General features: G+C 39.0%; 1 protein-coding gene across 6 annotated transcripts in view; it reads right to left on the minus strand.

The window, feature by feature from the left end:
- CDH10 (cadherin 10) overlaps window positions 1-14,104 on the minus strand; it is a 101,846-nt gene that overhangs the window by 13,199 nt on the left and 74,543 nt on the right. For all 6 annotated transcript variants that reach the window (XM_032181603.1, XM_032181604.1, XM_032181601.1 and 3 more), the window contains 3 exons: window positions 12,197-12,384; window positions 9,065-9,318; window positions 1,166-1,302 (listed from right to left, as the gene is read on the minus strand). In XM_032181603.1, the coding sequence (XP_032037494.1) occupies window positions 1,166-1,302; window positions 9,065-9,318; window positions 12,197-12,384 (579 nt within the window). The remainder of the gene's footprint in view (window positions 1-1,165; window positions 1,303-9,064; window positions 9,319-12,196; window positions 12,385-14,104) is intronic.

Raw genomic sequence — 14,104 nt, forward strand, 5'->3', positions numbered from 1 at the left:
TTTTTATCACTGCTCTCCTGTTGTCTCATGTTTCACAGGTAATATTTTTAAATATTTGAAAACTATTCTCCCCCTTCCATTCTTTCTCCAAAACAAATGTACCTCTTTAGAGAAGCTTAGCTGCTCCAACTATATTCTGGCAGGAAATAAGTTGAACACTGTGATATGATATAAGTATAAAATGATAATAGGTTTCTTCAGTATATAAATGCTTCTGATAAGTATTCTTACAACAGTGGATAACACTGTGAAGGAGTGCAAGCTCATGAACATGCACTGCAAAAAAAAAAAAAAAAAAAAAGCTACTGGGTGTGCTCAATACAACCAGCCTACTGCAGGAGACACTTTGTCTCCGACTGCAGAAATAGTACTGGGCAGGCTAAGATTGGTTAATTGTCTGGACATGATGTTCCATTTAGTTCTCTGCATCGTAGTTCCTGCCAGTTGTGCTTCTCTGATGATCAGCAACTTCTCTGAGTGATTTAGAATTAACCCTAAAAATCAGTGTCTTTGAAAGCACATGACCTTCACTAGCTGATTTCAAAGATCAGATTTTTGTCTCTCAGAAAATTATCTGGCAGAGGGATTAGAGTTAATCTCAACCATGTGGTGGGATCTTTGCTTTCCTCGTTGTACTTTCAACATGAAAGTATCTACAAAAAGATGATGTAAACAGTCCAAGAAAAGTTACATCTTAGGGGTCAAGTGGAACCTAACTAACTTGTAAGATTCCAAGAGCTGTAGGTGTGGATACCAAAGGAATAATAAAATTATTCCTAAGGAAATGAAGAAACCTAAAGAGACAAAAGCATAGATTACCATTTTGAATTCTGCTACTGTAACATCAAAATCTGTCATTTTCCTCAAAGGAAAGAAAGGGAACAAAATCACTCCAGTGTTACTACTTAATTGGGTGACATTTCAAAAGTAGCTTGGATATTAAAGGTCATTGAAGGAAGAAGATGGGGAAAAAAAGCAACATGGAGATAGCTGCTGTTATCTATTACCCCAATTTAATTTCCAAGAATATCTTACAGAATTGGGTGGCAGGAAGGAAATGTTTTTTTTTTCATTATTTTTTTATTTTTATTTTTTTGCATGGAGCCACAGCTGTAACTTTGCAGGCTAAGGAAAACTGAATGAAAAAAAGATCAAATTGGCTTACTGATCTCAGCTGCTATAACGCTAAGATTGTGCCATTGTGATATCTCACGGTCAAGTGGCTTAGAAGTATAGATGGACCCATTTCCAGAATGAATATTGAATATCCTGTCAAGGTCTGTGTGACGATCCAGAGAAAACCTGCACACAAAGAAAGAAATTATTGTTAAAAGGATAGAAAATGAAAAAAAGCATGTTTCACAGCAAGTCAATACACTTTTCAGGTTCTATACATTACGTTAAAAAGGTTGCTTTTTATAAAACAAATATTTAGTTTTTGTAAATTTGGTGTTTCTTTTTTTTTTTTTTCCCCACGCTGATCATTGCTATTTATTTTAATGATTGTTTCTAAAATTGAAATTGCATGTGCACATTTATAAAAATTCTTAAGAGTAATTCTGTAGAATGAGGAATAAAAATTGAAAGAATTTCATAAATATGATAAAATAGCGTAATATTTGATCATCTGAACATCTATAGACCTGTATAAGAATCATAAAAAGTAAGTCAGAATTTCAATATAATGATTCAATGATTGCTTTAATCCATAAAGGAAAATTCTCTTTGATGTACTGTTCCTTTAGACTGAGACAGACAGCTAATTTCTGAGCTTTTCAGAAGTGGTGTTATAAGCTCTCCTTACACTTTACTTATACACTTACATACTTTAGGATATGTTAATTTACTGGAGATGAAATTAAAATATATATATAAAAAATAAGTTCATATGCAGAAATTTCACTTTTATGAACATGCTCGTGTCAAAGGACTTTCTATAGAATCATAGAATCATAGAATACCCTGAGTTGGAAGGGACCCATAAGGATCAGCAAGTCCAACTCCTGGCACCACACAAGTCTACCCAAAAGTTTAGACCATGTGACTAAGTGCACAGTCCAAACACTTCTTAAACTGACAGGCTTGGTGCAGTGACTGCTTCCCTGGGGAGCCTGTTCCAGTGTGCAACCACCCTCTTGGTGAAGAACCTCTTCCTGATGTCCAGCCTAAACTTCTCCTGCCTCAGCTTAACACCGTTCCCGCGGGTCCTATTACTGGTGTTTACAGAGAATAGGTCACCTGCCTCTCCACTCCCCCTCACGAGGAAGTTGTAGACTACGATGAGGTTCCCCATCAGCCTCCTCTTCTCCAGGCTGAACAGGCCCAGTGCCCTCAGCTGCTCCTCATACGTCTTCCCCTCTAGGCCCTTCATCGCCCTCCTCTGAAAACTCTCCAACAGTTTAATGTCCTTCTTGTACTGTGGTGCCCAGAACTGCACACAGTACTCGAGGTGAGGCCAGACCAGTGCAGAGTAGAGCAGGACAGTCACCTCCCTCAACCAACTAGCGATGCTGTGCTTGATGCATTCCAGGATATGGTTGGCCCTCCTGGCTGCCAGGGCACACTGCTGGCTCATATTCAACTTGCTGTCAACCACAACCCCCAGATCCCTCTCTGCAGGTCTGTTCTCTAGCACCTCATTGCCCAGTCTAGCACCTCATAGCACCTCTAGACAGGGTTGCCCCATCCCCGGTGCAGGACCCGGCACTTGCCTTTCTTAAACTTCATGCAGTTGGTGATTCCCCAGCTCTCCAATCTGTCCAGATCTCTCTGCAAGGCCTTTCTACCCTCATCCGAGTCCACAACTCCTCTAAGTTTGGTGTTGTTGGTAAATTTGCTCAAAACACCTTCAACTACATCCAAATCATATATAAAGACATTGAAGAGGACTGGCACTAAAATGGAGCCTTGAGGGACCCCACTAGTGACCATCCGCCAGCCAGATGTGGCCCCATTAACCCTTTGAGCCCTGCACATCAGCCAATTGCTTACCCATCATATGATGTTTTTGTTAAGTTGTATGCTGGACATTTTGTCCAGTAGGATCCTATGGGAAACCGTGTCAAAAGCCTTGCTGAAGTCCAAAAACATCACATCAGCTGGTTTCCCTTGGTCAACTAGATGGGTGATCTTATCATAAAAGGAAATCAGATTTGTTAGGCAGGACCTACCCCTCATGAACCCATGTTGGCTGGGACCAGTGACTGCATTGTCCCCCAGATGCGCCTCAATAACTTCAAGAACCATCTTCTCCATAATTTTACCAAGCACTGACATGAGACTGACAGGCCCGTAATTGCTAGGGTCTTCTTTCTTACCCTTTTTGAAAACTGGGACAACATTTGCCAGCTTCCAGTCTACTGGGACCTCTCCAGATTTCCCAGGATCATTGAAAAATAATTGAGAGAGGTCCCGCGATGATGTCAACCAGCTCTTTAAGCACCCTGGGATGACTCCCAACCAGACCCATAGACTTGAATGGATCCAGGTGGAGCAGCAAATCCCGCACACATTCAGGGGTGGTTGGGAGCTTGTCATTCCCACCGTCATGGTCCTCCCGCTCAGGGCAACCAGGGTCCCGAAGCCCATCATCAGCATTTAAGACAGAGGTGAAGAAGGCATTAAACGCTTTGACTATGTCATTGTCTGTGAGGAGATCTTCCCCGTCAAGTAGTGGACCTATGTTTTCTTTGGTTCTCCTTTTTCTATTAACATATCTAAAAAAAACTTTTTTATTGTCTCTCACAGACATGGCCAGCTTCAACTGAAGTTGGGCTTTGGCCCCACAAATTTTCTCCCTACAAACACGAACAGCACCTCAGAAGATCCCTGGTCAGCCAGGCTGGCCTTCTGCCCCACCTACCTGCCTTCCGACATTTTGGAATTGCCTGACCTTGTGCTTTTAGGAGGCAGTGCTTAAAGACTGACCAGCACTCATAGATGCCAGTGCCTTCAAAAGCAGCTTCCCAGGGGACCTTGCTGACTAGTTCTCTGAGCAGCCTGAAGTCTGCTTTCCCCATATCCAGGGCTGAAGTTTTGGTGGCAGTTTTCCTTCTGTCGCCATAAATTCTAAACACAACCACTTCATGGTCACTATGACCAAGACGGCTGCCAATTGCCACATCTCCCACAAGACCCTCTCTGTTTTCCAGCAACAGATCAAGGAGGGCACCTTTCCTAGTTGGCTCCCTTAGAACCTGCACCAAGAAGTTATCATCTAGGTACTTTAGGAACCTCCTGGACTTGCTCATGTCAGCCCTGTGGTGATCCCAGTTGATGTCTTGTAAGCTGAAATCCCCCATAAGGACAAGGGGAGTTGATCTTGAGGCATCTCTTAGTTCTACAAAAAATAATTCATTGGCGTTGTTGTCCTGGCCAGGTGGTTGGTAATAGATTCCCACAACGACATCCCCTTTATTTGTTCATCCTTTAATCTTTACGTAGAGGCTCTCAACTTTGCCATCCCCAACTTGAAGTTCCATGCAGTCCAGTCCATGCTTCACATGCATCGCCACCCCACCACCTCACCTACCCTGCCTGTCCCTCCTGAAGGTCCTGTAACCATCTATTGCAGCACACCAGCCACAGGACTCATCCCACTAGGTTTCGCTTATGCCAATGATGTTCTAGCTGTGGGACTGGGCCAAGACTTCTAGGTCGTCCATTTTATTCCTCATACTGCATGTGTTTGTGTAGAAGCACTTCAAACGCGCTTCCCTACACACAGCACCTTGTGGAGCCGACTGAAGCACCTCACTGGCACACAGTCCCTCTGATTCTAGCACACCATCCCTTAGCTCATCACCGCTGTGCCTGGTTTTATCCCCTTACCCCTTCAACTCTAGTTTAAAGCCCTATCTATCAGCCTTGCCAACTCCTGAGCCCAAATCCTTACCCCTCTCTGAGAGAGGCACATCCCACCTGGTGACAGAAGGCCGGGTGTCATGTAGACCTTCCAATGATCGAAAAACCCAAAGTTCTGTCGGTTGCACCAGTCCCGAAGCCATGTGTTAATGTGGTGAGCCCACTTGTCAGCATCGATCCCCCCTATCAGAAGGACAGAGGCAAACACAACCTGTGCCCCTGATCCTTTAAGTAGTTGCCCCAAAGCCCTAAAGTCCCTTTTGATCGCTCTCGGACTTCTCGTTGCTACCTTGTCATTACCAGCCTGAAAGACAAGTAGTGGGTAGTAGTCGGTGGGCCGTACCAGGCACTTGACTTTCTTAGCTAAATCTCTCACCCGAGCCCCAGGGAGACAACAGACTTCCCTATCAGTTGGGTCCAGTTGGCATATCGGGCCCTCTGTCCCTTTCAGAAGGGAGTCCCCCATGACAACAACCCTTCTGTCTTTCTTGGCAGATGATGTAGCAATGCGGGGGGTAGGTTGCCTTGCCTTAGGCACCCTCTCCAACTGGGACGGGCTTTCGTCTACTTCGTTGTTCTGACTGTCGTGTTCTAGAGCCTTGTACCTGTCATATAAGGGTAGATGGGAAGGTGAGGTGGGCAGGGAGAGGGTTCGCCTACCACCCTGAACAGGAACCTGCCTCCATTCCTCCCCGTGGCCTAGGTTCCTTCCTACTGCCTGGTGGGATGAGGGGACTTTTGTCTTCTGTGTAGCAGGAGGCACCTGTGCTGTGGCAGGCTCCTGAGTCTGTCTCAGAGAGGGCAGAGTACACCTCCACCAGTCAGTTTCCCTCTCTGACTCCCTGATGCTCCTGAGCCTGCTCACCTCCTCCCGAAGCTCCTCTACCTGTTTGAGCGGCTCTTCAACCTGGGCACACCTTCCACAGGCATACCCCTTGCTGCTACTGTTGGATATTGACAGGAGACTCGGGCACACCCTGCAGCCGAAGACCTGGACGGTGCTGTGTTTCCCCAAGCCCTCTATCTGAGTAGCCACATCGGTGACTGTGGCTGGAGAGGCCACAAGAGATGCAGAGGCCATGGTTTTCTGCCTGGTTGATGCCATGGCCAGGTTTCTCGCAAGCAGGCTACCAGTACCAGTACCGAAGGCAGAGACCGCTGCAAGGGAGTGGCGAGGGGCCCCCACTACTCGCCCTGCCTGCGCTAACTGCAGCGCCACTCCCTTCTGATGCACCAAGCCCTGTTTGCCCGCTCCTGGTCGCCGCGCTCCCTAGGGGCTGCTTTTGAACAGCTGGGGAGGGGATGCTGCTGCCTCCGCCTACGCCTCATCAGCCTCCCTCGCGAGGGCTGCTTGGTCCTGGCGGTTGCCTCGGCTGCTTCGAGTGGCCTCGATGCCAAAAAAAAAAGCCCTGCCTGTCTCGATTCACCACTCCGTTGCAGAACGCATCTGCCCCAGAGCCGATCGCCTTGGCAAATGGTGCTATATGGTGCTACAGATGCTATCCTTCCATGGGCAAAAGTTCTACTAAAATAAAATGGCAGAAATGTTAAACTACAGTCTGCAAACTGTTCTTTCCATCAATTTTTTCTAATATTCAACACTACCTTCAAAGCTAGGATCGAACCTTTGATGTGGAGTTAAGTGTAATATTTTGTGAGGTACAGAACATTTCTCTACTTCTGGCAGAATTGGGTCAATTTATCAAAAAAAAATCTACTGTACTTGTACAATTTGATAGAAATAATTGTTTATGTTCATGTTTGTATGAACTTTTATGACTGACCTAAACATTTCATAAAGTGTATCTATTTTTACTTACAGTATTTAACTGCATTAAGCCAAATGAAAAAAAATGTAATATAAAAATAATGCCTGTAACATTTTGGTGGGTTTTGTTTGTTCAATTCACAATAAAATAAATATATAAAAACAATGAAGCAACAAACTAGCTAACACCAAAATGAATACAAAAAAATCCCAAAAAAGTTAGAACAGCCAAAAAAAAACGTGAAACTGCAGGAAAGACTTGCTCAAATGTTTTTACTTGCTTATGTGTACATAACAACTAAGTTACAAGTTACCTGAACAAATCTATTTTTCAGATAATTTATATTTAGGACTATTTGGCCCATATGATAAATAAGTGATTTTACTTCATCCATGGGACGAACTTCAGTGAGGAAAATAGCTTATTTAGATAGCAGTCTAACTAACAGTTTTTCAACAGGCAATAATCACTTCTCTGTCTAACAAAACCTATGCCACATTGTCTCATTAAAAATTCTGTACCATTTCATATTTGGTTGGCAAATGCTAATGAAATTATTAGTTTCAGAAAAAAAAAAAAACCCTCCATATTTATTGAATAGAAATTAAGAAATATTGCAACAAGAAGCTGCAGGCACTGCAGGAATTCTAACTTACCTAGAATTTTAATACACAGAAGCTAATATTTGAAAAGGAACAGGTAAAAATAATAATAATAAATAAACAAAAGTTAAAAATCAGAACCAATTCTAAAACCTGAAGTTGTGATTTTTTTGTTGTTGTTTGTTTAACAATAGTATTAAAGTATTAAATTAATAGTATTAAATTGCTCAAATTTCAAAGTAATATGACAACTTCAAAATAATTTAGTTTAAATGTTACCTGTTCACTTATGGGGTGAACACATATTTCTTTGTATTTAATTTTGATGTTGTAAGAAGTAAAAGCTTATGAAAACTTATTCTAGCTAATTATTATTTTAGTGAGTATAAAATGTTGCTTTGGAAGTTGAGGGATAGAGCCAATACTGCAGAGAAGAATTTGATCTATGGGGTGCAAGTTCTTTTAAGGTACTTAAGACCTTCTCTTAAGGCCTTCAACTAGGTAGCATTGAATGAAAGCTAAAAAAAAAATAAAAATGACTGAGCTGTATGTGAAGCAAATTATCACGTATAATTTTTTTTTCCTTTTGTTTTTTAATGAACTAAGTCTAAATAATCCCCGTTTGTTGTTGTTGTTGTTTTTTCTAGAAATTTATTTGCCTTTTTTATTTGCTATACCTGCCTCTTCACAGTTATGTGAAACATCAACTGGACACAGAAAAAATATATAGAATAGTATTTAAATTGCTAGTCTGCGTAAATGATACTGATGAGAGAAATACCTGCCACAGTCCTTCAAATCATCATGTGTGTCAGAAACAAAAAGGAAAAACACCAAGTCTGTTCTTTTTCTAGTCATGACTATGCAAACATAACTGCTAAAAATGCCAGTTGTCTCATGCAATTAGAGTGGATAAAGATGCAATGCTAAGGTATTTATATATTCTTAAATTTTAGAGGCTTGGTGTTTTCATCTGCTATCTTTTCTATACATGCAAATAACCACAGGAGAAAATTAGATTCAATTTCAATTCCTAATCCAGTTTTACCACCTGGGCCTCATTAAGAAGCATGTGGCAATTGATTTCAAAGTCAGTAAATAAAGTTCTTTTGCTAAAATGTATTTTTTGTACTTTGTTGGGTATTTCACAGTGACATAACCAACTTGGCCATCTTTGTCTTACCTGTTTCTTAAATCTTATGCATTGTAGCATAAGAAAAGCAGAAGAAAACAAAGTGCTGTTTAATACATTCAGCTAGATGTTATCTAGCTGATATTATTTAGCTAGATATTATCTAGCTGATATTATCAACTGAATGCATCAAGCAATATACACATAAAAGATTTTATTTTTTTTTTAATATTACTCTTTAATGTCTAATTCCTTCGGGTATTTGAGCACACACCAAGACAATTTTATCCTGTGTAGCTGTCACACTGGCAGCAGAAGCTCCAACCAGAGTAGGATGAGATTGGCACTGCATACTTTCCAGGAGTGTTGGAAGGAAGAATTTAAAGTTCTGTCCCCTTCCTGGCCCAAAGAATGGTTTGTCACATTTTCATATTCTGAAGTAACAGGCAGTCCTGAAGAGCCTACTTGAAATCAGTGTGTAATTTTATAAGTTTTCTGATATTTGAAGTACTAAAAAGCATTTCTTACGTGTCTTGTGTAAATTGAATGGCTGTTCCCTGAGGTGTTCTGAGGCTTACAGATAGCACTATTCTCAACACTGTCTATCACTTGTACATTAGTAAACAGGAGAAAAAGCATAATCACCTTCTTACTATTTCTCTTAATTTCTTTATCAAATTATGCAAATGGTGTATTACCTTATGGGGCTTGAAGCTGAATCAGGATCCCGTGCCATTACCGTTCCTATTATTGTCCCCAACTCGATATCTTCATGCACCTCAAAAAGGTAAGAAGATCTGCTGAAGACAGGAGGTTCATCCACATCTTCTACAGAGATTTTCACGATAGTTGTATCTTTAAAAGGCCCAAGATAATAGAAGCGTGGATCCACATGGGTATTCTCAGCTTCTACTTTCAATGTATAAAGCCTTCTTGTCTCATAGTCCAGTGGCTAAAAATGAAGATGATGATAAACTATTAAATTACATTATGTATGAACAGATATTGACCTATATACATAATGGAAAATGAGAAGGACTCAAGTCTTGACAGATCTTGTTCTGGGTTCTGGGAACCCTATTATGGTTCAAATTTTATGTGGACATAAAGACCAATTTCTCTAGTAGGAAACTTCCAGTGTCTTTAAGGGGAGTTTCTGTTCCTCCATATCACCTGAATTAACATAGTACCAATCACAAAAAGATATTCAGTGCAAATTTACTGATTATTTGGTTAGCTTTGTAGCTCTTTCACAAGCGTAAGGATATGAAATAATCATGTAAGTATTTAAAATATTTGAAATACAGATTGGACATATTGAAATTGCAGAACAAGGTGCATAATAATTTTTTCAGGAAATACTTTAAATGTACTCAAAACTGTCTGAGTATCCCTATTGTCAAACAAATGTAGCTGTCCTTCAATATCAGCAATATGTTTGTGTTTGTTTGCTCATTATTTTTAAGGGAGGGGGAACTGTCAAAATTCTCTATATGTAGTAAGCTTAATCTTGTTCCTTTTCATTTAATTTCATTGATCAAACATCAGAGATTTTCTTTTTGCAAAATAGATTTGACATTTTTGTCAGCATTTTCTTTTTAAAATGGAAAGAGAAAAGGTTCAGGGTTATAATTAGAAACCTCAGTGGGTACAAAAGAACCCTTATTTCTTCAAATATTTCTAACTGTCATAGATGTAAAGTGTTAGCTACTTAATGATACTGAGGAAATGACCAAGCTGAGAATTTACCTTTTTGACACAAAGAAGACATCTTTAATTCCCCCCAGATCTCAGGGAGATATCGAACTAGTCATTTTCATTCATCAAAATCGGTGGTAGAAGACTTGTGCCTTTGTTTTTAATTATTTTTCTCTGCTGCTTTTAAATATAAATTCTTGTTCATGCAAGATGCCAGAATGACTGACTAGAAGTTTAAATTTTCAGTATAAGAGCAGAAGGATGCAGTCCAGACTATGAATTCTAGTCTCACACTTGTTTTAAAACACAGTCAGAGCAGAAGGGAGAATATCTATGAATATGGCCAGGAATTGCAACACTGTGGTGCTATCTGAACTATCTGAAGCTCTCTGAACAGTGTTGCTATATGAGACTATTGGTGTGTCTATAAAGTGCAGCATGCTGCTATTAAGGGATGCGATCTTCAAGTCTAAAGGCAAAGAATCCATGTTAATCCTACTTTTTTTCTAATTAGCAGGCTTAATTTGTCAGATGGTGCATCACACAGATGTATCTACCGTGCTACTAGTACATTCAAGTACAGTTTGGACATCTCTTCAGGCTACACCACAAAACATTGATATGAAATGTGTGAATTATAAGGGTATTCCAACACATTGCAAGTACTGAACATATGTAGAAAAGCTCCTAAGTTCTTTTGCAGATGGTGTTACACTGAGACTTAGTAACTAAAGGGCTATGAACACCAGTTACTTGTAGTTATTCACCACTGAAAACAGAAATCACAATCAAAGTGGCTAAATAATAAATAAATGATGAATAATTTCATAAAAGAACAAACTGAGCATGGTATCTCCTTCCTTGCTAGTCAATACTAGCTAGTCTGTGAGATCTGAATGATAAGCTACTTATTTATCAATGAGAAAACATCCTGAAAATTTTAGAGTGTGTCAGATTGCTAATAACAAAATGAGAGGATCTTGTTCATTATTACTTATTGGTGACACTTTTGGAGCTGCTGTCTTACAACATGAATTTTTTATGCTTGATGTAATTATTAGACTGTTGGTTTTTTTCAAGACTATATTGATTTAATATAATGGAAGTCTGCATGGAAAACCTCAAACAAACAAGAAGGGAATAGCTCAAGAGAAGCCTTTGCAAACTTCTATGAAAAGGAAAAATATCTGGCCCCTGCCTTGGTGTTTCCATACTTTCCCAGATAAACTACAATGCTGACAATGAAGAATATAGAGTTCAAAAGGGAACTCAATGTCATCTTTGCAGAATTTATCTTTACCTTGGTTGCCATTATCAAGAGAGATAATGCAGAGAAAGAGGTAGTGGTATAGTAGTGTTTAATTTGTTATACTATGCTTAAGGTGATTTATTTAAAAAGCTAATATAAGCAATAGTTTGTGTTAGAAGTGCTCCCTAGACTTTTTAGAAATGCTTACAATCCCAAAGAAAAGGACTGGGGGACTTCTGGAAGGGAAAATGTTGAGGAGCAAGAGAATGGCATTTCAAACTTTGAGATCTTAAACCTTTGAAAGTGCTTCGAGATGAAAAACAGGGCAGAACTAAAGCTAGCTCTGAAACAAAAACAATATCATTATGCACTGCTTATGTCTGTACCAGCTGACCTGTTGGAAATACGAGCAAAACAATATAGCTTGTGACAGTTTACATGGGTGTATTTGTGTTTTGACAATCATTGGTCTCCTAATTTGACTCTGTGTGGATGAAAATCTAAATAAAGAAAGCCCAAGTCTCTCTATAATGAGTGAACTGTGCATCGTTTGCAGAAGAAAATAGGTTGCATGAATACTGAACAAATCTGTATTTGAAGTCACAGAGATACTAACATTGGGGATGGTCCATTTATTGCACAATTGGCTAATGCTTTAAACCTACTCTGTAGCTTGGAGATATTGCTGCCACCTGTTATTTCTAGTTCACCTTGAAAGGAAATAGTATTGTTCAGTCACCAATGAGGGATGCTTGCAAGTGCTAAGCAGTTAGAATTGCCGTCACATGATCCAAGCACATTTTTACAATGAATATTTGTACCATAACATTGACAATAAAATCGCTTAGTGAATTTTTTTGATTTTGATTTTGATTTTTTTGACCTTTCGCACAGTTATGATGCCTTCCTGAGTGTCCTTCTGTGTCACGATATCAAACATATCTGTCCCATCACCATCTATAATTCTGTACTCTACTTCTGCATTTTTTCCAGTGTCTGCATCAGTGGCTTTGACGCTGCCAATGGCTGTCCCAACTGGGGAGGATTCAGGAATGCGGAGGTGGATGGTACCTGTCAAAGAAATGAAGAACTGCTCAGGAGCCCCACAAGCATTACACAAGCTTTACACAAGCCACTACACAAGCATTAAGTAATGTCTGTGTCACACAATAGCTGATTACATATTTTTGTGTATCTTTTATTCTAGAGATTTTCCCTTTTAATATAGATGGGGTGGGCAAAATATGAGGCAGAGAACTATGCACGAAAAAAGTTTAGGTAAAAGAGTGAAAAAAAATGTAGAAAAACAAAATCATAGAAAAATAGGATTTAAAAGCCCTTCTATATTCCTATCCCAAAGAAGGACCAACTATATCTATCTGTACTTTTCCCTAAATTCTCCATCCAACTATAAGAAGCAGATTGAAATTTCAGTCAGATACAATATTAAATAAATAAAGGGAAAGGTTCTTGAAAATCCACAAGCAGAAAGTGTGCCTACACTTGTTAAAGCAGTAATTCATGCTTGATTAAGACTCATGAACACTGCAATTTTGGTTTTGTCTTTCTTCCTCTGGCTCAGTTGCATCTGTTTATTGTGATTTCATAGTGCAGATAAAAAACACAGGAGTAAAACTGTCCTCATTCAGAAATGCTGCAATAAATTAAAATAAATACCTTACTCTACATTTTAGTATTCTATGTCTTAGCCATCCTGTTAAACTGTAAATAAGGATTGAGATCTCTGATCCCATCCATCAGAACGTAGGGTAGCAAAAGATGTGTGACACATTAACACACTAAGAATTCTCAAAAAAGGATTTTAAAATGAATACAGATACAGCTGCCATTCCAATGCAAATGTTAGGCCATCTAAGCTCTACTGAAAAACATTTTCTTTTCTGCCCTTATTGAAGTGTTTCTAGATTTGTTGTTTTACTTAAACACCTCATGAGCTAAGTAAAGTGAGTTAGAAAGAAAATTCAGTTAACAGTAATACAAAAGTGGAAGTGATAAAGGCTGGTACCATAAACAGAAAAAAGGAATAGGCTACCCAAAAGGCAGCACATACATACCTAGTTACAGATAAGAAGTGCAGAAAAATTCATAAAGGAAGTTAATAGTTTCGTGTGATCAGAAAGAATAATGGGGAGAGAGTAGTAGCAACATGACCTTATCATATATTCAGGAAGACACAGGTGGGGATTATAAGTGTCTTTTAACGGAGTATGTTGTCAGGCAACTAGAGAATGACAGAGGAATGTTTTTGGTTTTGAGGAGACATGGTGAAAAAATAAAACAATGCCCCATTATTCACTAGTAAGTTTAAGAGTTTCTCGCATTCTGTGGAACTATTTTTCTGTGCCATTATTTTGTTGTTTTAAAACCTAAAAAAAAAAAAAAAAAAGCCAACAATTTAAAAAAAATAAAAAAATAAACATTCCCATATAACTTATTTATTAAATATTATTACATATGGAAGGGAAAAGAGTAAAATTGAATTTCTTAGTATTTCATCAGTTTTTTATATAAAACTGATAAACAACAGCAGAATTAATACTTTACTACCATATATACTCCATATTCTATTTATAATGAATTTATTTTCATGCAGTTACATTTTTGGTGTTTCAATCAAGTGTTTATCTTGCATTTGCTCTGACATTTTTCATTACCTTTCTCTAAAACCTAAATCTGTGTACTTTGCTACATTAGTATATAATCTCTGTGTAATCTGTTAATGTTAAAAAAAGAAGAAAAAGTAGCTGCTGCTCCCATTTAAAATTTTTTT

The sequence above is a fragment of the Aythya fuligula genome, chromosome 2 (assembly GCF_009819795.1).
Source record: "Aythya fuligula isolate bAytFul2 chromosome 2, bAytFul2.pri, whole genome shotgun sequence".
NCBI classification, from domain to species: Eukaryota; Metazoa; Chordata; class Aves; order Anseriformes; family Anatidae; genus Aythya; species Aythya fuligula.